This window comes from Salvelinus namaycush, chromosome 21 (assembly GCF_016432855.1).
Source record: "Salvelinus namaycush isolate Seneca chromosome 21, SaNama_1.0, whole genome shotgun sequence".
Lineage (NCBI taxonomy): Eukaryota > Metazoa > Chordata > Actinopteri > Salmoniformes > Salmonidae > Salvelinus > Salvelinus namaycush.
This window is the reverse complement of record NC_052327.1, coordinates 25,322,192-25,349,791: the sequence shown is the minus strand read 5'-3', so window position 1 is coordinate 25,349,791 and position 27,600 is coordinate 25,322,192. Positions and strand designations below refer to the sequence as shown.

The window sequence follows — 27,600 nt, the reverse complement described above, 5'->3', positions numbered from 1 at the left end:
TGGGGGTCGGGCATGCAGGAGGCTCGTGCTGGCTGGGCGGTCTGGTGGAAATTTGGTATAGAGACAATCAAAAGTTGTCTTTGTACTTTATTTAAAAGTAGTTCATTTGTTAGGCTATTGGTTAAAGGTGCAACACAATTACTGATTACTGAATTATCATCTAGTTCAGTCTTATCAATCACTTAAACATATTTAATAATGGTCTCTTACCTAGCTTGATGACTGTGGACATTTTTACTTACTTTTTGTCGTTCCAAATAGAGATAGCTAGAAGGGCCATGGGTCATATTAGATTGATGCCACAAAAAAATGTGAGGACCCGCAGACTCCCGGCCACGTTGTCAACCCCCCCATACTTCTAAAACCAAAGTTGCGCCCCTGCTTGAATATCTATTTTGGTAACTGGCTATGGACACCCGTTGAAGCGCGCGAGCAGTTTGGATGCAATTATTCAATGTGTAAATGTATTTTGCAATGCTCGCACACGTACCGCGGTCGGTTTCTAATGAAAACGACTCAAAAACGAAACAGAAAGTAAAAGCATCCTATTTGGTTTGAGTTTCACTTTAGTAGCGATGCGACCAACGACCAACAGCTACATTTGGTAAGTTATATTGGTTATATATATTTAAAAAAAAAAAAGTCAATAGTTAATTGACTTTGTATATAGTAGTAGGCTATACATTACGTAGCAGCCCATCCAAACGCGCGCCCAAAACAACGCAGATTGTTACCGTGTATGGCCTTTTCTTGTGAAGCAAGCCTATGTATTTGGGAACATGCAGTGTAACTATTTAGGTTTGCTCTATGTGAAATTGTTTGAGATTGTGTTATAAACTAGTTATAGATTAAACGTAATCAAACTGAAATGTGTGTTATTGTAAAATGTAGCATAAGCTTGTACAGCTGATGGAAGCAGAGGAAGATGTCCAGACTGTATTGACACAGGAGACCCATGAGCTGGCAGACATTCTGGGCTATCAAGATGATGCACTTCTCGCCATACTCTATGAAATGATGGGCAGCAGAGCGCGGGAACGGCTCATGCGCCCTGCCAGTCACAGAGAACGCATCCTGGAGTTGTTGAGTTACTTCAGGACAGCAGACCCTGCTATTTGCCGACAATTTCTTCAAATGGTCTGCATGCACTGCGACATGCCAATGCGTCTGGAATCTCGACTGATGTCTGTGGCCGGATCTGTGACTAGTGAGTAAGACCTTGTGGTGCCTGCCCATACTGATCCACCCAGAAGATCCACACTATAGCCTAGTTATTCAGTTATGGGGAAGATGTTGATATCAGGGTGGGGTTTCCTTTCCATTTCCATCCCTCAAATGTTGACACCCAACAATAAACACCCCACTGACAATGCAGTAACTCTGTGGATAGATTTAGGCTTCGTTTTGACCCATATTGGAAGTTTGATTTGTTTGACTGTGCAGGTGATCCTTGGCCTACACCGGCAAGAGAGACCCTATCCCTCTGTGATCCAGGTAATCAATCAATCATCACATTTTACTGCAGCTGTTCAGTCAGTTTTTACACTCTTTTTCCATAATAATTTAAGGGGATATGAAGTGTTTCATTTTTTGTGTAAGATGACACCTCTGTGTGATATTCAGGCAAGAAATGGTTCAAAGGGCCAACAGCAGATAACACACAAAAACAGCATTAAAATAGGAAGTAAAATAGTGGTTTTTATCTCAGACATAACTCTGCTAACTGTTTTTAGATTGGTAATTTAGTCTAGCCAGCTATCTAAACTTGTACTAATGGACAATACTGATGGGCATGCAGGGGGACCCCATTTGATTTTTGTTAGTAATTTTGTTAGCCAAATCTCGCTTAGGGGCCCCCAAAAGGCCCTGGAGAAGGGTGTCTTATGCAATGCCTAAGCAAATCTGTTTAACCACTGTGCTTCTTCATATTTTCTTGGGTTTCCCCTATATGTCCATTATTGGGTTCTCTCCATTTTGTTTTCTTCTCAGAAGAAGTCATTGAAAACAACAGCCATACCCTGGTTGATGAGTATATACCATCTCAAGGTTGGTGTGTAAAACGCCCACGAATAGGTAAGTACCAGTCTTTTCATGACACCCAATTTTTTGGGGGGCATATCTCAGTAAGATTTCTTACGGAGTTTCAATTTTAAAGGACTTGCATACTGTGTGAGCTACCTCTGTTACCTGAAATGCATCTGTCTTCACTTTATGAAAGTTGTTTGATTTGAAATTAGTACAGTCACAAAATATATTTTGAAAACAAAGTCATGAACAGCCTCATAAATGTGTAGCTGTGTTCAGGTCAGGAGAATGTTGTGTGTTATTTTATAAGATGTTCTTTGTATGTCCAGACCACGTAGAAAGCTACAAGGCTGCTGTGAGGAGATTTCTACTGCAGAGGTGGGAGAGGGTAATGCAGGGTGTGGTGACGGAGGTTCGCCTGGAAGAGGCCTGGGTCAGTCTGCGCCACAGAACCCATGTTAGACCCAGAGACAGGGCTGATGGAGCTCTGAGCCCCTCAGAGCTTCTGCAGGGGGATGAGGAGGGGACTGTGGAGGACAGGGTGACTGTTCACGCCCTCCTGGGTTCAGAAGCCCAGGTCACACTGCTGTTAGGCCAGGCAGGGTCAGGGAAGACACTACTGATGCACTGCCTTGGCCAGAAATGGACACAGGGCGCCTTTCCCTCCTTTCACCTACTGATCCTGCTAGAGTTCCGCCAGCTCAACCTCGTGGCTCGGCCGCTCTCTCTGAAGGAGCTGCTCTTTCGCTTCTTCCTACCACCAGAGGGTGGGGAGGAGGAGTGTACCGCTGTACTTGACTTCATCCTTGAAAACCCTGAGAAAATATGCTTGATCTTTGATGGCTACGACGAGTTTCACACTAAAATCACCCACTCAGGGAAACTGAGCAGCCCATTTGACCCACTGTGCCCGCTCCCCATGGCAGAACTGATCTCAGGCCTGTGCAGTCGCAGAATCCTCCCAGGATGCACTCTGTTGATTACCTGTAGGCCTCGGGATGTGACAGACTTGGAGAGCTCTGTGGACTGCATTGGGGAGCTGCTAGGCTTCAACCAGCGCAGTGTGAAAGAATATGCTGAACAGTACTTCCAGGACAAGGGTCTGAATCTGAAGGAGAAGGCAGTGAGTTATCTATTGGCCAACCACCACCTCCTCACCATGTGTTACCTGCCAGCCCTCTGCCATATCTGCTGTGTGTGCCTGGACCACATATTCTCCAGTGGTGGGTCTCAGCTTTTACCCCAGCTTCCAAACACCCTCACCCAGGTCTACCTCCAGATCCTCTGTGCCTTTCTGAGCCGATGCCCAGGGAGCAGCACACCCCTGTTGCAGAGTCACAGGGCAGAGGTCACACTGCTGGGCCGCCTGGCCATGAGGGGCCTGGAGGGGAGCAAGATCGTGTTCTTGTCTGAAGAGGTTCCACCAGACCTGGTGGACTTCGCCACTAAGGCTGGTCTCCTCTCACAGGTGGACCTGACCCATGAGGATGGATCTAAAGGCCAGGGCTACACATTCATGCACCTCACCATGCAAGAGTTTCTGGGCGCGCTACACATCATGACCAGCGAGGACATCACAGAGGCCCAGCTCAGGAAGAAGTTCAACGTCAAGACCCGCTGGACTACGAAATCAGACCCCAAGACGGTTTTCACTGACTCCCTCCATCTGTATGTTTGTGGGCTTGCTGCACCAGCCTGCTCCTCTTACCTGCTCCAGCTTGTTCGGGGAGTGGGGGCTGTGGGGTGGGTGAAGAAACGCCTGGCACTAGTTCGCAAGTTGCTCCGAAGCCTGGCAATGAGCACCAACCTGACTGGGCCGAAGGTGGTGGAGCTGTGCCACTGTGTCCAGGAGACCCAGGATGCCCAGCTGGCCAGGGAGATGGTGGGGTCGCGACCCTGCTTTGAACTAAGGAACATCACGTTGAACCCTGTTGATCTGGATGCCCTGGCCTTTGTCGTCTCGTCTGCTGGAGTGGGCATCGGGTTGGACTTTGGAGCCTGTTCTATGGAGCTGGAGTGTCTCGATATTCTACCCAGCTGCCAGCACATTGACTTTCTAATGTGAGTTCATGACTCATTTATACATTGTGTACTAAACAAGGATAATCCTGCATGAAATTAATTTCCTATTTTTTTTAACAATCCCTCAGTTTTCGAAGCCGTAAGTATGATGACAGATTTGCAGATAAACTTTCTTGCATCCTTCCCAGACTACCAACCCTGAAAAGATTTGAGTGAGTCCTTCACTGAGTCACTCAGTTTTTAAATTATCAACTTTCAAAGTTGTTTGTGTGTGGATGTGTACGTGAATTGTCAAAGTGTGACGTGAATAATTCTGCTCCTCTTCCCCAGGTTTATCTGTGGTAACCTCACTGATGTGGGAGCTGCCAAACTTGCCAGAGCCCTAGAGAGCTGTCCACAGATCACAGAGCTTAAGTAAATTATAATTTACTTACCGTAACAACCAAAGATTATTACCACCACTTCAAGATTTTATAAACCCTTTTTATCAGGATCTAACCAAACGTGGTTAAAGATACAGTACCTTATTTGCCATGAAAGTACAGTTGGTCTGATTCGGTATTGAACAGGTTTTGCATTGTATAAAGTGATTTGTGTTGTCTGTCTGACAGTTTCAGTGACAACAGCCTGACAGACAGAGGAGTCAGGGAGATCGCTGACATCTTTCCCAAGCTGCCCAGTCTGGCCTCTGTCTCGTGAGTTTATTGTTTCCTTGATTGGATAATTTGCATTGCATGATCCTAGCTATCTATTTATATTACAAGTGTCTCTTATTTCTACATTTCAGCAAGCTTGCACTTTTGTAATGTGGCCTATGTGTTTTGTATGTTTTCAGGTTGGGGAGGAATGGCTCCTCTCTGGAGAGTATCTACATCCTTCTAGAGAAGATCACTTCCAGCCCCTCCATCCAGGGACTCTATGCTGAGTAAGTTCAAACAATAGACACTTCCAGTGTTTACAAATAGACCCTCCAGTTGTAATCTGCATACTTCAGAAAGTATTCACACCCCTTGACGTTTTACACGTTTTGTTGTTACAAGGTGGGATTAAAAGGGATTTAATTGTCATTTTTTGTCAACGACCTACGCAAAATACTCTTAATGTCAAAGTGGAAGAAAAATTCTAAGATTTGTAAAAAATGAAAAATAAAACGCTAATATATCTTGATTACACAAGTGTTCAACCCCCTGAGTCAATTCATGTTAGAATCACCTTTGGCAGTGATTACAGCTGTGAGTTTTTCTGGGTAAGTCTCTAAGAGCTTTGCACACCTGGATTGTAGAACATTTGCACATTATTCTTTAAAAAACTCTTAAAGTTCTGCCAAATTTGCTGTTGATCATTGTTAGACAAGTCTTGCTATAGATTTTCAAGACGATTTTAGTTCAAAACTGTAACTAGGCCACTCGGTGACATTCAATGTCATCTCGGTAAGCAACTCCAGTATATATATTTGGCCTTGTGTTTTAGGTTATTGTTCTGCTGAAAGGTGAATTTGTCTCCCAGTGTCTGTTGGAAAGCAGACTTAACCAGGTTTTCCTTTAGGATTTTGTCAGTGCTTAGCTATATTACGTTCCTTTTTATCCTAAAATAAACTCCCTTGCCGATGACAAGCATACCCATAACATGATGCAGCCACTGCCATGCTTGAAAATATGAAGAGTGGTACTCCGTGATGTTTGACTTTCCCCAAACATAACGCTTTGTATTCAGGACATTTTTTTGTTTTGCTTTAGTGCCGTATTGCAAACAGGATGCATGTTTTTTAATATTTTTATTCTGTTCAAGTTTTTTCACTCTGTCTTTTAGGTTAATATTGTGGAATAACTGCAATGTTTTTTATCCTTAAAGGGCACAAGGTGAGACCCAAATCCAGACACAGGAGGCAGATGGTTGAGCTCCGATATTTATTACACCAAAAGGAGTAGGCAAAAGGCAGGTCGGGGACAGGCGAGAGTTCATAAACCAGGTCAGAGTCCAAACAGAACCAGGCGATAGGCAGGCTTGAGTTCAGGACAGGCAGGGGTTCAGTGAACAGGTCCGAGTCCAAACAGTACAAGGGGATAGGCAGGCTCGAGGTCAGAACAGGCAGAGTGGTCAGGCAGGCGGATTCGGCGTCAGGACAGGCAAGGGTCAAAACCAGGAGGGCTCTGAAAAAACAGAGACTGGGAAAAATAGGAGCTAGGAGAAATGCTGGTTGACTTGGCAAAACAAGACGAACTGGCACAAAGAGACAAACAGGGATAAATACACCGGGGACTAATGGGGAAAACAGGAGACACCTGGAGGTGGGTGGAGACAATCACCAAGACAGATGAAACAGATCAGGGTGTGACAGATCCATACAAATGTTTTTCCTATCACAGCCATTAAGCTCTAACTGTTTTAAAGTCACCATTGGCCTCATGGTTTAATCCCTGAGTGGTTTCCTTCCTTTCCTGCAACTGAGTTAGAAAGGACGCTTGCATCTTTGTAGTGACTGGGTGTATTGAGACACCATCCAAAGTGTAATTAAAATACTTCACCATTATCTTTACCCATCTACCAATAGGTGCCCTTTGCGAGGCATTGGAAAACCTCCCTGGTCTTTGTGGTTGAATCTGTGTATGAAATTCACTGCTCTACTAAGGGACCATACAGATATTTATATGTGTGGGGTACAGAGATGAGGTAGTGATTCAAAAATCATTTTAAACACTTATTGCACACCTAGTGAGTCCATGCAACTTTACTCCTGAACTTATTTAGGCTTACCGTAACAAAGGAGTTGAATACTTATTGACTCAAGACATTTCAGCTTTTCATTTCATATTAATTTGTAAACATTTTTAAAAGAATCATTCCACTTTGGCATTATGGGCTATTGTGTGTAGGTCAGTGAAACAAAATCTCAATTTAATATATTTTAAACTTAGGCTGTAACACAAGAAAATGTGGAAAAGGTCAAGGGGTGTGAATACTTTCTGAAGAAACTGTAACTGAAAAAACAAATACTGGGGATGTAAACTATGCTTTTCTCTCTCTTTGCAGGGGAATGAAGGACGTCAGTGTCCTATTTGTCCCAAGCTTAGACATGAAATGGTGAGTTTTAATGAGGTGAAATAAAAGAATATGCAACGTTCATTTATTTTCAGTGTTTGGTGTACCAACAGGCCCATGAAAATCAAGCTCATTTTTCATAGCTCTTTGAGAAAATGTTGCTTGTATTTCATTGTTTTTCCGTGCTACATTTAGGGAAATCTGTACTGTATCAATCAGCCTGACCCCTTTTCTCTGCCTTTCTAATTGTCTCAAGTTCTAAGGATAAAACTGGACTGACTGTCAGGTATGATATTCTCAATTTTGTTCTTATACAGAACCCAGGCTTTTATAAATGTATATTTCAATTGAGCTTCTGAATTCCTTGAGTAACATTGCTGTTTTTTTCCTGCCTCTTTATGTGTCATCCAGCCTGTTGAACTGCAGATTCACTACTGACCAGATGAACAGACTGTGTCAGTTGCTAGCGAGATGTCCTGGTCTCTCTGTCCTGGAGTAAGTGAATATGTACCCAGTGTCCTTGAACAAGTCAGATCAGACTGTGGGTAAAGACACAAAATAAGTTAAGACAATCTGACTTTCTGTTTGGCGTTATGTTGTAACCCCTGCAGTCTCTCAGGAGGCGACTTCAATGCTGATACTCTCAAGGCCCTGACTGACTCTCTACAGGAGCTGAACGTCTCCAAACAGATTGTGTAAGACTGATCATTAATTTCAAGTGTTAGACTTTTGATAGTCATGATCTTGTGCCTGTCCTATATTATATATTATGTTTGAACCCAGTCATGTAGCCTAATACGGTTATTGGTTGTGTCTTTACAGTCTGAATGAGATTCCCATATCTATTGATGGGCTGATGGTTCTGACCAGTTTCCTGTCTGTATGTCCTGATGTGGTTCAAGTGTACATCAGGTATGTTGTGCATAACAGCCCTTCATTTCTTAGATCGAGCCAATATAGACTGCATCCCTCTTATTGTGTGTAAACTACAAACACACTAAAACCAGCACATTACCTTATCACTTCCTGGTGGCGTCACACTTCAGAGGGTGTCTCTGTCAAGTGGCTTGTGATAGGCCCAAACCAGACGTTATAAACAAGCAATCAATTACGATACTGTGGTGCCTTTTATAATGTACAACTTCGATCATGATTTTTTTAGAATGCTCTGAAAATGTTACCTTAACACTGACTGATGTGCATTTTCCCCATGTTTCCTCATGACAGCCTGCAGGAACCTGTGCGGTCGTCCATATTTTTTGCTGGGGGGATAGAGAAACAACATCCTGAGATGTCTAAGAAACTTTGGTATGTACAATATACAAATTGCTATACACTGTATTCACTGTGTATAACAATATGGATAATGGTTATAAAGTTTTACGATATTGTCTCTTAATCCTCGTTTCTCATGAACCCCTGTGTACAGTCTGATTGGCTGTGCTCTTCGTCCCCCTCACTTGGACCATCTGTGTGAGAATCTGACGGACTGCTCTGCTCTGACTCTGCTGGAGTAAGTGCTCTGAGTTGTGAAAAGAGTTGGTTTGTGAAAAGAGTTGGTTTGTGAAAAGTTTCTGTTTACCCCCCCCCCCCCCCCCCCCACCTGTTCTTTGCCTTTCTCAGTATTTCCAACAATTCTCTGGGAAACAAAGGTCTAAAGAAGTTGTTAGACCTCTTACCTCAGTTTAGCACCATCCAGGAAATCAAGTAAGAATTTCTTAACTTACCTTTCCTCCCTTTCGTTTGCTTTAGATTCTATAGTTCAAAGCTATTTCTGGCCATCCAACCAGTGCTTGTACCCTCTGTTTGGTGTAGTGTCAGTGAGAATGCAGTCAGCATGGAAGGGGTGGTACTGCTAGCTGACACGCTCTGCTCACACAGGAACATGAGCGAAGTGAATGTCAGGTATTCACTTCCCCTCTTTCTCTCTCTTTATCTATTTATCTACAGTATATAACTATGTGTCTATCTACCCACTGGGCACACACAGGTTGAATCAACGTTGTTGAAATTACTTTGAACCAATGTGGAATAGACATTGAATTGACGTCTGTTCCCAGTGGATATCTATCTACAGTATATATCTTGTATGTCTATCTGTCTGTGTCTCTATATCCTTATACTCTCTTGTGTAAAATGGGCATGGTAAAAAGTTAATTGTTTGATTAGTATTTTTTTTATATATATATATTTATTTTTTTACAAATGTTACATTTATCAGTCATGGGGGGAAGAAGCTGTTCCTGAAATTCCATTCCAGTAAAAGGTAATAAAGTTGTTTCTGTCAGTATACCAATTCTGTAACTCAGTTGGATGGTGTCTTCCAAATAACAACTCAACGAATCACTTTCATTTTAGAATACAATCAGAAGCACTCAGGACCTCACCAGATATGGAACAGGATAAGAAACTCAGGTAGGACACTAAAGTTTTAGACAGAAGTCTTAACATGCAAATTACTTTCTGAATTGCTGTTGTCCATTTAAGATCCCATTCACTTTACCCTGCAATATAATCCCAAGCTTGTGTTTTTGTTTTTAGTCTAACTCACAGTGATATCCAGCCCACTGACATGACCAGGCTGTGTAGAAGACTGGTACAGTGTCCCGGCCTACTGAAGCTAGAGTGAGTTCTTATGTTACCTCTAATTATGTCTATGTTCTGTCTCTGTCTTTCATGGTTAACTATAATATACTGTATTGTGCAATATTTATGTATAGTTTCTATGTTCTACTCCCTCCCTCTTCTTAGTGTGTTACATGTATGATGTTTTCCTCCTTCTCAATCCTCTAAAACCATTCTGCCTGTCTGTTTCAGTTTCTCCCATGGATCCCTGAAGGACGATGCCATTGAAAATCTATTGAATATCCTGCCTAAGATGACATCTCTTCAGCTGCTCAAGTGAGAATTCTTCACCCTGCTCAGTAATGATAATCTCAGGGCCACAACACCAGTAAGGAGCTCATTTCTCGTCATTCTCTTCCGCCCCTCTTCCCTGCCTCCCACAGTATGAGCCATGTCCAGATGTCTACGGACGGAGTGTTGTTATTGGTCAGATCTCTGATAGACTGTCAGCGTGTCAGAGCTGTGGAACTCAGGTATGTATGGCTCATCATTCATTCATGTGGTTCATACATTTGGATTTATATGTATAGTATGAACTGTGTTTATGTAAATTACCTTACATTTTGATGTACTTCTAAGGCCCCAAGGAGAAGCGTTCATCAAATTTGTCAACATGAAAGCAGAACAAGCAACTTGCAGGTGAATGCGGTTTATCTGCTCATACTGTTCCCATGTATAGAAATGTTATATTACATTACAGAAATAAGGTTTTAGGTTAATTAAGCTGTATTTAATCAGTCACATATAGTTCTTCTCTCTAACCTGGTTTAACCCTGACCTCATGTCTATCTCTCTGCCACCTCTGCAGACTCACCCAGTACACACTGAGCAGTGGGGATGTGGAGAAACTCTCTGGGATCCTGGCGCAGTGTCCTCATTTGTCTGACCTGGAGTGAGTGTCCCTTTCCCTAATACACATCCCTGTCCCTGGGTCACTGCCCAAATTTGAGCAAAAATAGCAGTGCTTATAAATGTTGTACTTGCAATTACTGCACTGTATTCCCATAAATACCTTACACTACTAGAGTATATGCCTCAACCAATGGTCAAACTGTTTTCCCTCGCTGTGTACTTTGTGGCTGTTTTTCAACACATTTTCAACCAACCTTTCTCATAATTGGGTAATAACCCATTATTTTCAACGGTGCAGTTTATCCAGTAACCTCCTGAGAGACGAGGGAGTGAAGAGCTTTGTGGATTCTCTGCCAAGGCTGCGGATTGCCAGCTCAGTGAAGTAAGACTCATTGCAACACCCCATCTTCCTTCAGTCCATACGGTGAACTCCATCACCACTAGTGCTGGTCTGCCTCCCTGAGTGCTAGCAGATGCATCTGTTCTAGCTTTATGGAGGTTAGTTGTGCTTGCTTGTACAGCTGTATGTGTTTCTCTGCAGTCTTAATGATAACAGACTGACCCAGATGGGGGCGCTCTACCTGGTGAACACAGTGACGACCTGTGAGAAGGTGGCTGCAGTTGAAGTCAGGTAAAATTCTATTGAACAATACCATGTTGGCAAACTGAACATTTACTTGTCTAGACCCCCATATCAGTCACTTTTTATGTCTGTCTGTAGTTTGGGAACTGAGGAGAGGTCGCTCATCCGCTTTGAACAGGACAGTGACTGTGGCAAAACTCTGAGGTAGGACAACAAGGCTACTACTTTCTACTCAATACTCATAAAATCAATTAAAGCAGTTGCAGAAACACCATAGTGTAAACTCATTTAGCTAGTGGAACAGGAAGCATTGTTTATTTTGCTCCCAGAAAAATAAAACTCATATCGAAACTGAAAGGATTGCTTGTATAAATTATATCAAACCTCTTCCATGTGACTCATGGGCATAACCTCTATCTCTTCAGTCTTTCACCTTCTCATTCTCTCTCTGCTTCATGTTTCCTGAACCCTGCAGTCTGAGAGAGTGTCATTTTGGGGCTGACCATCTGCAGAGACTTGCAGAGATTCTGACACGCTGTGCTGCTCAGTTGGTCAAACTGAGGTGAGAATGGGACTGGGAGAATTGCTTGGCCCAAGGTTATTATAGTAAATGAAAACGAAAACAAATCATGAACAAACTATTTAGTAAACTGAAATGAAATAGTTAACAAATCGGTTTGAAAAAAATTAAAATATACTGAAGCTATTACCTTTGACTCCAAATTGAAATAAAATAAAAACATGAATTATGCTGTTATTTTTTTTTCTTCAACTTTGGGCAAAACAATCTGAGGTTTTCAAGACTTCGGTGGGTTTATGCAACCAGGAGATAGCAATGTTTCAAATAGGCCTAGCTTGTGAATCACAATCACTAGCTAACAGGGAAAAAAGGTGGCTAATTAGCTAATTTGATTCTTCTTACATGTACTACTAAAGTTAAAAAGCATTGGATTGGTGTAAACATCGGCGAGAGTTTCCGTACAACATATTTTTTACTCCAGTCTCTGCACTATTCCTTTTAAATCCAAGTCACATTGATATTGACTTAACCTAACCTATGACCTTACCCATCACCTTATGTATTAGTCTACTGCCCTCCAGTTGCAAGAGGTAAAATCCTAAACCCACCGCAAAAAAATTATACAACACAAATGGCTCCAAGCCTCCCACGCATGCTTTCTGTCCTTAACACTGAAATTAAAATGAATTAATATAAAAATGAAATATAACTACAGAAAAACTAGCAAATTTGGTCTGAAAATGACCTATAACTAAACTGAATTTCAATTAAAAATTGAAAAAGTCATAGAAATAAACACAAATTTAAAAACACAACTATAATAACCTTGGCTTGACCTTTGCGATAATTAACCTGCAACTTGTCAAATTTGATACCACTGAAATTGAAAAAAATACAGAAGTGCAGTGTCTGATATGATTCCTGTGTGATTCTGGGTGATGATGCAGGGTGAGGAACAGTGTTTTCTGTCTTGTATGTAGGTTATCCTGTAACACCCTGCAGAGAGAAGGCCTACTGGCTCTGCAGAACAGCCTGACTACCCTGTCCTCATTACGCACCCTGGAGTGAGCCACACACATGCACACACATGTACAGTTGAAGTTGGAAGTTTACATACACTTAGGTTGGAGTCATTAACTCGTTTTTCAGCCACTCCACAAATTTCTTGTTAACAAACTATAGTTTTGGCAATTTGGTTAGGACATCTACTTTGTGCATGACACAAGTAATTTTTCCAACAATTGTTTACAGACTTATAATTCAGACTTATAATTCACTATCACAATTCCAGTGGGTCAGACGTTTACATACACTAAGTTGACCGTGCATTTAAACAACTTGGAAAATTCCAGAAAATGATGTCATGGCTTTAGAAGCTTCTGATAGGGTAATTGACATCATTTGAGTCAATTGGAGGTGTACCTGTGGATGTATTTCAAGGCCTACCTTCAAACTCAGTGCCTCTTTGCTTGACATCATGGGAAAATCTAAAGAAATCAGCCAAGACCTCAGAAAAGAAATGTAGCCCTCCACAAGTCTGGTTCATCCTTGGGAGCATTTTCCAAACGCCTGAAGGTACCACGTTCATCTGTACAAACAATAGTACGCAAGTATAAACACCATGGGACCACGCAGCCGTCATATTGCTCAGGAAGGAGACTCGTTCTGTCTCCTAAAGATGAACGTACTTTGGTGCAAATCAATCACAGAACAACAGCAAAGGACCTTGTGAAGATGCTGGAGGAACAGGTACAAAAGTATCTATATCCACAGTAAAACGAGTCCAATATCGACATAACCTGAAAGGCCGCTCAGCAAGGAAGAAGCCGCTGCTCCAAACCCGCCATAAAAAAGCCAGACTACGGTTTGCAACTGCACATGGTGACAAAGATCATACTTTTTGGAGAAATGTCCTCTGGTCTGAAGAAACAAAAATAGAACTGTTTGGCTATAATGACCATCGTTATGTTTGGAGGAAAAATGGGGAGGCTCGCACGCCGAAGAGCACTATCCCAACCGTGAAGCACGGGGGTGGGGGTGCTTTGCTGCAGGAGGGTCTGGTGCACTTCACAAAATAGATGGCATCATGAGGCTGGAAAATTATGTGGATATATTGAAGCAACATCTCAAGACATCAGTCAGGGAGTTAAAGCTTGGTCGCAAATGGGTCTTCCAAATGGACAATGACCCCAAGTATACTTCCTAAGTTGTGGTAAAATGGCTTAAGGACAACAGTCAAGGTATTGGAGTGGCCATCACAAAGCCCTGACCTCAATCCTATAGAGAATGTGTGGGCAGAACTGAAAGTGTGTGGAAGCAAGGAGGCCTACAAACCTGACTTAGTTACACCAGCTCTGTCAGGAGGAATGGGCTAAATTCACCCAATTTATTGTGGAAGGCTACCTGAAACGTTTGACCCTAGTTAAACAATTTAAAGGCAATGCTACCAAATGCTTATTGAACTTCTGACCCACTGGGAATGTGATGAAAGAAATAAAAGCTGAAATAAATCATTCTCTCTACTATTATTCTGACATTTCACATTCTTAAAATAAAGTGGTGATCCTAACTGACCTAAAACAGGGAATATTTACTAGGATTAAATGTCAGGAATTGTGAAACTGAGTTTAAATGTATTTGGCTAAATGTATTTGGCTAAGGTGTATGTTAACTTCAGACTTCAACTGTACACACCAAGTTATTGAATGCAAAATGAGTGCCTTTTTTACTCTGATTTTCTTCAGGATAAGAAACAACGGACTGAGTGTTCAGGTGATTGAAGACTTGGTGAAGCAGCTGAGGTGTGGTCACGTCCAACGCTATATCAGGTGAGGAGGAGGATATGGGAATGGCATGTGGTGTCTATTTGTGTGTGTGTGTGTGTGGGATTTCTTGCATGAGTGTGTAATGCCTCGGAGTTAAAAGTCTCTGTATTAATTTCCCATCAGTATTGAGGAGCCATGGATCACAGCAGAAGCAGCTGTAAACCTGGTCTCCTGCTGCTTGAACCTGAACCCCAACATACACACCATCAGGTGAGAATTCATTGTTTTTATTTGACCTTTATTTAACTAGGCATGCCAGTTAAGAACAAATTCTTATTTACAATGACGGCCAAACCCGGACGATGCTGGACCAATTGTGCGCCGCCCTATGGGACTCCCAATCACAGCCGTATGTGATGCAGCCTGGATTTGAACCAGGGACTGCAGTGATGCCTCTTCCACTGAGATGCAGTGATTTAGACTGCTGCGCCAATCGGGAACATGTTGTCATTCGAGCATTCATGTTGGCATTAGGTAATATTTAAGTATAGGAAAATAGAACACGACATGCATAATGGATGTGTGAACTTGTTTTGCAGGGTAAATAAATCCACTGTACACATTACTTTGGAAGAATGCCAAAATCCCACTGCTACCAGGTAAAGCTGAAAGACAATTACGTTGTCTATTTCCAAAATGTTTTTTAGATGCGAAGATCAAGATAACACACTATCCGTTTTGACTGAGCTGCCTTTATTTGAGTTTCAGTGGTGGCACTTCTACAGACATGTCTGGCTCTCTGGCTACCGTGACCATAAGGTGAAAGCATCTTCCTCTATTATTCCTACATCAACAGGAATGTGTGTGAGCTGGCTCAGAACTGGTTACTGCATGTGAGCTCTCCCTATCATATGCTCCTGCCTCTTGTGTCTTTCAGCCTGGTAGACTGTGCAGTGCAAGGGCACCACCTAGTGTCTCTGCAGACTGTGTTTCAGAGGTGTGTTCTGCTACAGGAGCTAGAGTAAGTATCTGTGAGAAACAGACCTGGCAATACTTTGGAAGTAGTGAAAGTGATTCTAATGTCTAATTTAGTTTTAAGTTATACATATTTCTTATTTTCCTCTTTAGTTTGTCATTGAACAGCATTGGTAGAGTGGGAGCAGAGTTGCTCTGCTCTGTCCTACCATCCTTAGCTAGTCTGAGGATACTCAGGTAAGGCTGATGTTATGGATTTTGGGGGTTGGAAAGGCTTTACAGGGTTTTGATGACCGAGGATGACTATCTTAGGCTACACATGAAAAACATATTTTCTTTTTTTCCTAGTCTTGAATCAAAAGAAACCTCTGAAGATGTGGTATTGCTCCTTGTCGAGGGGTTGTTGCAGGCTAAAAGCATTGAGAGCTTAAAGTAAGTGATTGTCATTCATCCCCTATGCCTACTTTTTATTTTTTGTTCCTGACTCTGACCTGTCACCACTCTCTCCTGTCTCAGTTTGTCTGGTCATGTGATTACTGACAGAGGAGCTGTAGCTCTGACCAGAACACTCCAAAACTTTCCTCGTCTCAGAACAATCAAGTAAGAACTCTTGTATTCTTGTATTCAACCACCTGGCCAGTGATGCAACAATACTAATGCTGTGCCCTCCGTCCTGTAGTCTGTCCCTCTGCTATGGTTGGACACCAGCAGGGGCCTTGGAGCTGGTGAGAGGGCTGGGACAGTGCCTCTCTCTGGAAGGGATCAGGTAAATTATGATTATTATTATTATTATTAAGGGCATGAGTTAAATATCTGTATCCTGTCCACAGCCTTGACTCTGTACAGCTGGATGAGGAGAGCACAGTGTGCCTGGCCCAAGGGCTCCATGCTATGACCTCCTTGAAGAGGCTGAAGTGAGTAGTGCTCCCTGACTGAGAATGTAGTGGACTTTGCTCTGCTTGAGACAGATTTGGTGTAGAGTGTTTTCTTTACCAATGATATGTGATCCGTCCCGTAGTCTGAATAATACAGTTACCATGGTGACTGGATCCCCATGGGAGGGGGCCACTCTGGTCCTGCTGGCCTCTCTGGAGGGGCTCAGAGGGATGGAGGAGATAGAGTGAGTAGAACCACGATAACACAAATGTCAAGAAGTATTTGACTTCTGCATGGACTAGACATCACGTTTGATGTGGTATTGTCAATGTGTGTCTGGCCTGCAGGTTGGAGGGGATGAGGATGTCGGATAAAGGAGTGGAGGAGCTTATCAAACACCTGCCCACCTGGACAGGCCTGAGGAAGATCAGGTAGGGATTATTGGACTGGAGGAATGGATGGGGAATGGCCCTGGACAAAAAATAGACTGCATCATTAATGTGTCAAATGAAGCTAAGATATGAATCAGGAATCTGTCACATGACCCGATCTTAGAACGTGTCAGCTAATATTCCAATGGGCTTCAACATTGGTGTGTGTGGGATTTAGGCAGACAATTGTAGATGTATCATCATCAAAAAGGTATAAAGCTGGTTCAAAGTGCTGATTTATTTGTTATTGCAACGTTATTATATAATTCTGTTTTCTCCATCACAAAGTCCAGCTTATTCTACTTCCTGAACTGTTGCAGAGGAAACATACTGCTGTAACACTATGAGCTATGATATGAAATGGACACATTTTCCTCTCAATGATTAGAAGATGGAGAATGTTGGTCCATATTTCTATAGACTATATAAAACACACAACCAGACTCTTTCCTTTTTTGTGTCTCAGCCTGTCAGGAAACTGCATCAGTGACCAAGCAGGAGAGAGGCTGGTCCAGGCCCTGACAACCTGCACAGCACTGGAGGAGCTCAAGTAAGGCCAAGCCCAAAGTGTACTATTTCCACTGGGCTTTCACAATGACCAAAATTACTCTTTGAATTTTGACTGCAAACAATGCACCGTTTGACCTATGACTTTATATTCCAGTCTGTCCAGGAACAATCTCAGCCTTGCCTGTGCTGCCAAGATGGGACAAGTTCTGCCCACTCTCACTCACTTCAGGGTTCTAGAGTAAGTCTATTACCATCAGTTTGTGTGGTTTGGATCATGTTACGTTTATTTATTGATTTTATGCCATGTAACTGCAACCCTAACCCTTGTTTATGTTCATGGTTGTGATTTTGTGAAAAGTCTCTCAGAGAATGAGATTGGTACAAAAGGATCTGTCAGTATCTCCAAAGCCTTGATCTCCATGAAGTATTTGACAAAGATACAGTAAGATATATATCTATGTGTAATCTGCTATAATAGATACTGTGTATTCCCTGCCCAAGAGACAAGCTTTTAATGTACTAGTTGTCTTCCAGCTTGACCTCCATAGGGACTTCAGAGCTTGCTGGTCTGGCTGACAGCCTGGCTCACTGTGTCTGTGCAGAGGATGTCAGGTAAGGGAAATCCAGACAGCACAGAGCAATATTCATCATGATCTGAATATTCACGACTGATTTGACCATGTTTCCTCGCTCCCTTTTTCACTCCCTGTCCATTTCGTCAGTTTTGCGTGGAATGATTGTGGAGATGATGTCGCAGTGAAGCTTGCCGAGGTTTTACCACAATGCCAGAAGCTAAGGAGACTTGAGTGAGTGCTAAGTGTACGCTTTTACATTGACATGTTTTCAAAGGATTTTATAATCAGATGTTCTTTTATATCTTTGATTTTAGTCTAGAGTCTAACAGTATCAGCACTATTGGAGCAGAGGCACTTGCCAGAAGCTTACAGTCTTGTCCATCAGTTGAAGTGATCAGGTAAATATCTTGGAAGTTTTTAGTTGGTAAACTGTCAATTGTATAAATGTATTATACTGGCTATTAATTTGGATACTGCCTTTGTGTGCAATGCCATTTTTACAAATGTCCTCTCCCTGTGTTTGACCAGACTGTGGAGGAATGTTATTTCTACCAGTGATGCCCAGAAACTGAGACAGAGAGAGAAGAGGCTCAACTTCTCCTCCACATAGTCTAAGATCTAATCTCACTCATTCAGTGTGTCAGCAGAACAGTAAACTTGCACTTTTGTTTTATGCACTTAAAGTTGATTTTGTTTACATGTCATCAAATTCAAACAAACAATAATATCATCCAGGAGGAGGAGGAACAGTGAACCTTTATTCCAACCCTGGTAAGAGATGAGAGAAATCTCTCGCTATCTTCCTTCCTCTTCCTGGACAATCAGCTCATAGTCTCTTTCCACTTTCGTATTTATTTCTGGATTGATTTTTGAATCAGGAATTTATTGATTGTTTGTTTTGCTAAAAACAAATGTTCACCTCAGGTCGAAAGAGTGAGCAAATGACAAACTAATAACTCAAGTTTATGCTTCAGGTGTTCCCGCTCTCTATCTTGGTTTGTAAAACTTGAACTATTTATGTGATGTTGATCTCTCCCCATATGTTAACTAAGCATTGAGGTAGAGTTGAAATATTGTTTTTCTGATGGAAACCACTGCTTGGTGTGATTCTTATTTCTTACACTTTAGTATTAGTTCTCTTGCACTGCTGGATTCTAATGTCACTGCTCATGTTTCACTTATGTTATTAGATGCATTTCTGCTCATCTGCTAATTTATTTCTTATTCCTCAAACTTGTTTTTGTAATGTTCATGTTTTAATCTCACATGCACTTTGGTCTAATAAAGTGTGAGACGTCTTTTTCATATTCCATGTAAATAGTGGTTTTCTTTATCTGAACATACCTCTAGATGGCAATACAATTTCATAACAGGAGGTTGTATTGTGAATCAGTAGGGAAAATAAACTGGGTGCCTTCATTTGAAATGTTTACATAGTGTATTATTTTTATGTCTTGTTAATTTGACAAAATAACCCGAACTGACCAGGGATTTTTTTAACGGAATCCGAATGGACCCAATTACAACTAGACCTGACCCATACCCTAGACCAGACTGGACCCGAGTGACAGAAATTGTTTTATCAGCCAAGTTGCTCTTCTGGTTAACAAATAGTTATAGTTCTTTATATGTTGGCTAAGCCTTCTATAAAGTCAATAAATTCACCTTTTATTAGTGTGAAATAAATATGCTATAGGCTATGCAGAGCTGGGGTCGGGTCCACTCAGTTCTATCAGCTGTAGTTACATAAACCCAGGACTTGATGACAATCAAACAGGACCCGACCCAATGGAAAAGTTAGAACTTTGGACCTGGACAATTGACTGTAGCTGTCTTAAGATGACTGCACCAACTGTAAGTTGCTCTAGATAAGAGCATCTGCTAAATGTTTTACATACAGATTCCATATTACTGTGTTGAGTTATAAAATATTGATGTCACAAATGAATCATTTGTGCAGTTCTTTATTAAAAATGTAGTTTTTTTGTTACATTTGACTGTGTAAAACCTAGCAGTACTAATTTATCTGCGTTTGAGACTGATATATTATCAGGACTCAGGATAAGACCCAGATGCAGACAGTTCGAATCACAGATGTTTATCACAAAACGGGGCAGGCAAACTACAGGTCAAGGGACGGTTAACGCGCTGGTACGCTTGACAAGACGAACTGGCAATAGACAGAAAACACAGGTATAAATGCACAGGAGATATTGGGAGAAATGGGTGACACCTGGAGGGGGGTGGAGACGAGCATAAGAAGGGTGAGACAGATCAGGGTGTGACATATAGCGTTTTGCAAAATAACATTTGTCTGAAATGAAACCATCAAGTGATAGATTTTAAACAAATACTGTCATTTGAACATGCCAATGATTAGATATGGAAGATATTAGTTTTTTCACTAAGTTCTTTAAACAATAAAAGCTAATTTACCAACATTTCTGAAAATGGATACATTATAGCGTTTTGGAATTAAACTCTTCAGTCAGAACTATAAGTCTGATGGCACTGGGCCTATAACGCCCAGACTATCTTAGGTCGTATCGGTACATCAAATAAGCAAAATCGTCTATTTCTCAGAAACAAAACCCTATCACAAGTTGCAAAAAACGTACACCGAGTGTACCAAACATTAGGAATACCTTCCTAATATTGAGTTGCACCTCCACCACCCCCCTTTTTCCCCTCAGAACAGCCTCAATTCGTCGGTTCATGGACTCAACAAGTTGTACAACGCGTTCCACAGGAATGTTGGCCCATGTTGACTCCAATGCTTCCCACAGTTGGGCTGGATGTCCTTTGGGTGGTGGAACATTCTGAATACACATGGGAAACTGTTGAGCGTGAAATACACAGCAGCGTTGCCGTTCTTGACACACCTCCAGGCACCTACTACCATATCCCATTCAAAAGCACTCAAATATTTTGTCTTCCCCGTTCACCCTCTGAATGGCACAATCCATGTTTCAATTGTCACAAGGTTTAGAAATCTTTCTTTAACCTTTCTCCTCCCCTTCATCTATACAGATTGAAGTGGATTTAACAAGTGACATCAATAAGGGATCATAGCTTTCACCTGGATTCACCTGGTCAGTCTATTTCATGGAAAGAGCATGTTTTGTATCAGTGCATACATTTGAGTGTAAATGTGTCAAATAAATGTAATATATGCTTATTTTGGGGAATTAAAAGCAAAAACATGTGTTACAAAGGGTTAAGGAAAGTAAATATGTTACTGCTTGTGCTTGACATTTTTTAAGATAAAAATATGTTGGGGCTTTTAGGGTTAACTTTAATGGAAACAGTAATGTACCCTAATATACTGTACTTATGTGTCAAACGCATTGAGCTATATAACATTCGGCCATGATTAATGATTACACAATAATAGTCTATGTTAAGAAAAGTATGTAGCTATTCCCGAACCAGAGCATTTATGTTCTCATTTTGCTGAAGGCATTGAGTCGGGTGGAGTTGCAATGCGTGACCACTTCAATTGCTCCACTACAGCACTCGGCGAGAGACTGTCACAGACCAGAATGACCTCCCCTCGCGGCCAACCACAACAATTTGTATTCCCTTGATTATATGTTTTGGACATCATGAAAATAACGTCAATGTGTGCATAGAAAGAAAAGTGTTAAAGTTATCAAGAAGAAGCGTTCTTCAGAGAAGAGTATTAGTAAAAAATCACATTTACCAAGGTAAGTGAATATTGGGACACTTGTGTATTTTTATCCTATGCGATTTAACGATGTTCCTATATTATGTCTTGAAACATGTCAATTAAGTAAATGTCTCTTTTAATAAAAAATACAATCTGTTCCAATGTGTGCTGACTGAAATATTGTCAGTGTATTTGATAGGGGTAGGGGTAAGAGGATATTGATTGATTGTAATTGTAATGTTCAACGTACTATTTCATGAAATTGCAAACTGATGCAAATATTTATGGTGGCACACAGGATATGTCAGATGTTAATGTGAAAAGAAAGCACAAAGCTCAAGCTGTCAACCACAAGAGGAAACGGAGTCAGTTGTCACTAGTTCTAAAGTAGAAATGTCAGTCTCCTCTGAGACTCATGTCTTTACTTCTCTGGTTCACTCTTATCTATCTATTAAAAAGGGACATATACTCTCTCTTTCTGTATCTATCTTTGCTCCATCTTTCTCTGGATTTACCTGTGCTCATCCCTTTTGTTGGTAGTTAAAATCTATTCTGAAATGTTTTGAATTTCCATTGTACGCAACCATCAAAATTCTCACCCACCCCATAAGTATTCTCAAGTGACATTTGCTCTCACAGTAGATGAGATGATGCAGTCAGTCTAGTCCTCCAGCACTGAGATTAGTGAAGATGGGAATGCAATTTTCAGCTTGGGTTGACAATTGTCTTGATTGATAGTCATCTCGATAGATCTATGCGTATCTATATGTGTTGATTTAGCCTGGACCATTTGAAGATAAAGTCCCTAGTTACTGGCCCAGTACCCAATTTAATATTTTTACCATCTGAATAAATGGTCTGAGAAAAGTTTTCCTGCTGATTAGAACAGCTCAAGGGGCACCTGAGGGGCCCTTTATGTTTGCAGACAACCAGACCTGTATTTATCTGTGAGGTCACTTCCCTCTACCACACTGAACACAGAGAGGAGAACAACATGATACTGAGAGTGGTGACTTGGGTCTGTAACTCTTTTAGGTAGCCTACTGTATTCAAATCAGTTTTCAGTGTGTGATTATATAATGGAATATTCAGCGACGCACATGGCAAAATGTAAACTAATAGGTTAAAGTATCAAAGATTTTATTTGAACTTCAATACGCCTACAGTATGTGGCATTATTTATTTTAGAATTCAAGTCACTGAGACAGTTCTAGACTCATTCAGATCCTGTAGTCTTTCCCCATTTCCTACTACCCCACAAAGATGCGTATCGTACTCTGGCCAGAGCTTTGCCTTAGGTGTGAAGAATGTGTTAACTCCAGTGACTGTAATGTTGGATGGACTGAGCCTGAGGGGCTGTTTGGGGATATGGAGTGAGTTATCACCCTCTTTATTTTTGGTATGTGAGCAAGACTATGCTGATGTCTTCTGTATAATATTTTTGCTGATACCAAAACAACATTTAACTGTTTACATTATACAAGCAATTGAGAATATGATACTTTTGTACACTTGCTTGCGAATCCATCCATCCATGAAGATGCTTATGATTTGGTTGGAAGTGTGTGATGTGTTTATGTTTATGATGCTGTACACTTCAGTGTGCTCCCATTGTACACTTTTGCTTTGGTTGAATCTAATTATTGATAATGGAAAGACCTTTCGATGGAACGAGCTTCATAGAGAGCCTCATATACGACCTTTAGATGGAACGAGCGTCATTAGGAGCCTCATATATGACCTTTAGATGGAACGAGCGTCATAGAGCCTCATATATGACCTTAAGATGGAACGAGCGTCATAGAGAGCCTCATATACGACCTTTAGATGGAACAAGCGTCATAGAGAGCCTCATATATGACCTTAAGATGGAACGAGCGTCATAGAGAGCCTCATATACGACCTTTAGATGGAACGAGCGTCATAGAGAGCCTCATATAAGACCTTTCGATGGAACGAGCTTCATAGAGAGCCTCATATACGACCTTTAGATGGAACAAGCGTCATAGAGAGCCTCATATACGACCTTTAGATGGAACGAGCGTCATTAGGAGCCTCATATACGACCTTTAGATGGAACAAGCGTCATAGAGAGCCTCATATACGACCTTTAGATGGAACGAGCGTCATTAGGAGCCTCATATAGGACCTTTCGATGGAACGAGCGTCATTAGGAGCCTCATATATGACCTTTAGATGGAACGAGCGTCATTAGGAGCCTCATATATGACCTTTAGATGGAACGAGCGTCATAGAGAGCCTCATATATGACCTTTAGATGGAACGAGCTTCATAGAGAGCCTCATATACGACCTTTAGATGGAACGAGCGTCATTAGGAGCCTCATATATGACCTTTAGATGGAACGAGTGTCATTAGGAGCCTCATATATGACCTTTAGATGGAACGAGCGTCATAGAGAGCCCCATATATGACCTTTAGCTGGAACGAGCGTCATAGAGAGCCTCATATATGACCTTTAGATGGAACGAGCGTCATAGAGAGCCTCATATACGACCTTTAGATGGAACGAGCGTCATAGAGAGCCTCATATATGACCTTTAGATGGAACGAGCGTCATAGAGAGCCTCATATACGACCTTTAGATGGAACGAGCGTCATAGAGAGCCTCATATACGACCTTTAGATGGAACGAGCGTCATAGAGAGCCTCATATACGACCTTTAGATGGAACGAGCGTCATAGAGAGCCTCATATACGACCTTTAGATGGAACGAGCGTCATAGAGAGCCTCATATACGACCTTTAGATGGAACGAGCGTCATAGAGAGCCTCATATACGACCTTTAGATGGAACGAGCGTCATAGAGAGCCTCATATACGACCTTTAGATGGAACGAGCGTCATAGAGAGCCTCATATATGACCTTTAGATGGAACGAGCGTCATTAGGAGCCTCATATATGACCTTTAGATGGAACGAGCGTCATTAGGAGCCTCATATATGACCTTTAGATGGAACGAGCGTCATAGAGAGCCTCATATACGACCTTTAGATGGAACGAGCGTCATTAGGAGCCTCATATATGACCTTTAGATGGAACGGGCGTCATAGAGAGCCTCATATACGACCTTTAGATGGAACAAGCGTCATAGAGAGCGTCATATACGGCGCCTACATATAACAGTCCATTAACCATATCAGAAAATGACAATGGGCGGCAGGGTAGCCTAGTGGTTAGAGCGTTGGACTAGTAACCGAAAGGTTGCAAGTTTAAAATCCCCGAGCTGACAAGGTACAAATCTGTCGTTCTGCCCCTGAACAGGCAGTTAACCCACTGTTCCTAGGCCGTCATTGAAAATAAGAATTTGTTCTTAACTGACTTGCCTAGTTAAATAAAGGTAAAATAAAAAAATAAAAAATAATAATAAATAAAAATTTAGAAAAAATGCGCATTTTGGTAAAATAAAAATATTTTCAGTGTTCATTATAATCTTACAATGCATTACTTCAGTTCATTACTTATGGTACAACATACAGTGCATTCGGAAAGTATGCAGACCCCTTCCCCTTTTCCACATTTTATTATGTTACAGCCTTATTCTACAATGGAATTAAAAAAATATATTCTCGTCAATCTACACGCAATACCCCATAATGACAAAGTGAAAACAGTGTTTTTGATATTTGTGCAAATGTATTAAAAATAAAAACAGAAATACCTTATTTACATAAGTATTCAGACTCTTTGCTATGAAACTCAAAATTGAGCTCAGGTGCATCCTGTTTCAATTGATCATCCTTGAGATGTTTCACCAACTTAATTGATTGGACATGATTTGGAAAGGCACACACCTGTCTATATAAGGTCCCACAGTTGACAGTGCATGTCAGAGCAAAAACTAAGCCATGAGGTCAAAGGAATTGTCCGTTGAGCTCCGAGACAGGATTGTTTCGAGGCACAGATCTGGGGAAGGGTACCAAAAAATGTCTGCAGCATTGAAGGTCCCCAACAACACAGTGGCCTCCGTCATTCTTAAATGGAAGAAGTTTGGAAACACCAAGACTCTTCCTAGAGCTGGCCGCCCGGCAACACTGAACAATCGGGGCAGAAGGGTCTTGGTCAGGGAGGAGCTCTGTCACTCTGAGAGCTCCAGAGTTGCTCTATGGAGATGGGAGAACCTTCCAGAAGGACAACCATCTCTGCAGCACTCCACCAATCAGGCCTTTATGGTGGAGTGACCAGACCGAAGCCACTCCTCAGTAAAAGACACATGACAGCTCGCTTGGAGTTTGCCAAAAGGTACCTAAGGACTCTCGGACCATGAGAAACAAGATTCTCTGGTCTGATGAAACCAAGATGGCATGAATGCCAAGCGTCACTTCTGGAGGAAACCATCATGCTGTGGGGATGTTTTTCAGCGGCAGGGACTGTGAGACTTGTCAGGATTGAGGGAAAGATGAACGGAGCAAAGTACAGAGAGATCCTTGATGAAAACCTGCTCCAGAGCACTCAAGACCTCAGACTGGGGCGAAGGTTCACCTTACAAAAGGACAACGACCCTAAGTACACAGCCAAGACAACGCAGGAGTGGCTTCGTGACAAGTCTCTGAATGTCCTTGAGTGGCTTAGCCAGAGCCCGGACTTGAACCTGATCAAACATCTTTGGAGAGACCTGAAAATAGCTGTGCAGCGACGCTCCCCATCTAACCTGACAGAGCTTGAGAGGATCTGCAGAGAAGAATGGGAGAAACTCCCCAAATACAGGTGTGCCAAGCTTATAGCGTAATACCCAAGAAGACTCGAGGCTGTAATTGGTGCCAAAGGTGCTTCAACAAAGTACTGAGTAAAGGGTCAATGTGATATTTCTGTTTTCATTATTATTTTTTTTATTACAATTTGCTTTGTTATTATGGGGTATTCTGTGTAGATTGATGAGGGAAAAAACTATTGAATCCATTATAGAATAAGTCACGTAACAAAATGTGGAAAAAGTAAAAGGGTCTGAATACTTCTCAAATGCACTGTATGCAGTCCTACATCTGTGATCTGTTGGTATTATAATCCATTTCCTATACCCTGGTTCCACTAGCACCAGCAGTGGAGGGAGGGTCTTACACAATGGCACATCAGTATCTTAGCAACAAGAGCCCTCACCACACTCCTCATGTCCTTACATTACGTTACCTGTGTATGAATGTTTGACAGAGTACAGCTTTTATTCTCTCATATGACACATGAAGGACCCCTGTATATCAATTATTCTGCATGCGACCCTGACCTTTGTTTTTCATGCAGCTGAATTGATTCATTCAACTCTCTGAATACTGCACATGGATCAAATATGTGTTTTATGTTCTATTGAATTTGGAATATGAGAATTTATGATAGGTCCCAAATTCTCTGTCATTAACCGCCCTGCATTAAACATCCTCATGTTTTTGTGCATCTCTCTATCTTATTTTGAACCTATGACTCTCTACTGAATGCTCCATGCTACAGTAATGTCATTCATAGTGCTGTTTCTCTGTGCTATGTGTGTTCCTAGGCTGTGGGAGGGCTGACACTCCTGCGAGCATGGCCTACACGCTTGGCACGGGGCCTGACTCTGGGCCAACCATGGGTCCCCAGAATTGCGTCACTAGGGTGGAGCTGTCCGTGTGCTGTGGCAACCTGCTGGACAGAGACGTGGCCTCCAAGTCTGACCCCTTCTTAGTGCTCTTCCACGAGGTGGACAGCAACTGGGTTGAGGTGAGGGGAGGAGGGTGGGCATGTGTGGGAAAGGTTGAGGGGGTCAATTATAAAGGAAGAAAAAAGGAGAAATGACTGTTGGAAAAGTGGAAGGAATGAAGGATTGTAGGGGTTGAATAAAGTGGTGAAGTAAACCACTTGAGAGGGTGAAATAATCATTAATAAATATCCTCTGACTGTTGATTACTCTCAATGTTTTATTGATTGATGCTCGCCAAGTTCGCAATAACACACAGTGTTATCAATGTATAATGGAGAAACATCAATCCAGAGCCGTCTTTGAAGCTGTGGTGTCTTGAGGAGTGTGGATCTGTGTGTGCTCCGGGTGCCCTCTCATTGCCAGAGAAAGACATGCCTGCCTGCCTGGGTACTGTTGTGTTGAAGCAGGCTAAGTGTGATCGCTGCAGGCTTGGGCTGTC

At 41.8% G+C, this 27,600-nt stretch overlaps 2 protein-coding genes across 5 annotated transcripts in view; both read left to right on the top strand.

The window, feature by feature from the left end:
- Positions 1-515: 515 nt before the first annotated feature.
- nlrc5 (NLR family, CARD domain containing 5) lies at positions 516-19,224 on the top strand. 2 transcript variants are annotated; one of them, XM_039017465.1, is made up of 49 exons: positions 516-604; positions 892-1,207; positions 1,444-1,494; positions 1,990-2,073; positions 2,355-4,086; positions 4,176-4,259; positions 4,378-4,461; positions 4,659-4,742; positions 4,883-4,972; positions 7,078-7,128; positions 7,343-7,372; positions 7,498-7,581; positions 7,698-7,781; positions 7,909-7,998; positions 8,314-8,394; positions 8,516-8,599; positions 8,710-8,793; positions 8,902-8,991; positions 9,308-9,352; positions 9,445-9,501; positions 9,628-9,711; positions 9,904-9,987; positions 10,095-10,184; positions 10,291-10,350; positions 10,520-10,603; positions 10,862-10,945; positions 11,105-11,194; positions 11,285-11,350; positions 11,622-11,708; positions 12,647-12,730; positions 14,411-14,494; positions 14,615-14,701; positions 15,031-15,090; positions 15,200-15,250; positions 15,369-15,452; positions 15,560-15,643; positions 15,755-15,838; positions 15,923-16,006; positions 16,086-16,172; positions 16,237-16,320; positions 16,425-16,526; positions 16,630-16,713; positions 17,180-17,263; positions 17,378-17,461; positions 17,582-17,665; positions 17,758-17,835; positions 17,946-18,029; positions 18,113-18,196; positions 18,327-19,224. In XM_039017465.1, exons 2-49 carry the CDS (start codon positions 910-912, stop codon positions 18,406-18,408), a joined length of 5,655 nt encoding a protein of 1,884 aa, XP_038873393.1. In that variant the 5' UTR covers positions 516-604; positions 892-909; the 3' UTR covers positions 18,409-19,224. The 2 variants fall into 2 exon arrangements, with proteins under 2 accessions (XP_038873393.1, XP_038873394.1); XM_039017466.1 differs by lacking the exon at positions 12,647-12,730.
- A 2,071-nt stretch (positions 19,225-21,295) lies between these two features.
- LOC120066236 (copine-2-like) overlaps positions 21,296-27,600 on the top strand; it is a 31,049-nt gene continuing 24,744 nt past the window's right edge. For 2 of the 3 annotated variants that reach the window (XM_039017462.1, XM_039017461.1), the window contains exons 1-2: positions 21,398-21,505; positions 26,979-27,181. In XM_039017462.1, the coding sequence (XP_038873390.1) occupies positions 27,008-27,181 (174 nt within the window). In that variant the 5' untranslated portion in view covers positions 21,398-21,505; positions 26,979-27,007. Of the gene's footprint in view, positions 21,506-26,978; positions 27,182-27,600 lie in introns of all 3 variants that reach the window. The other variant, XM_039017464.1, reaches the window with a different exon arrangement.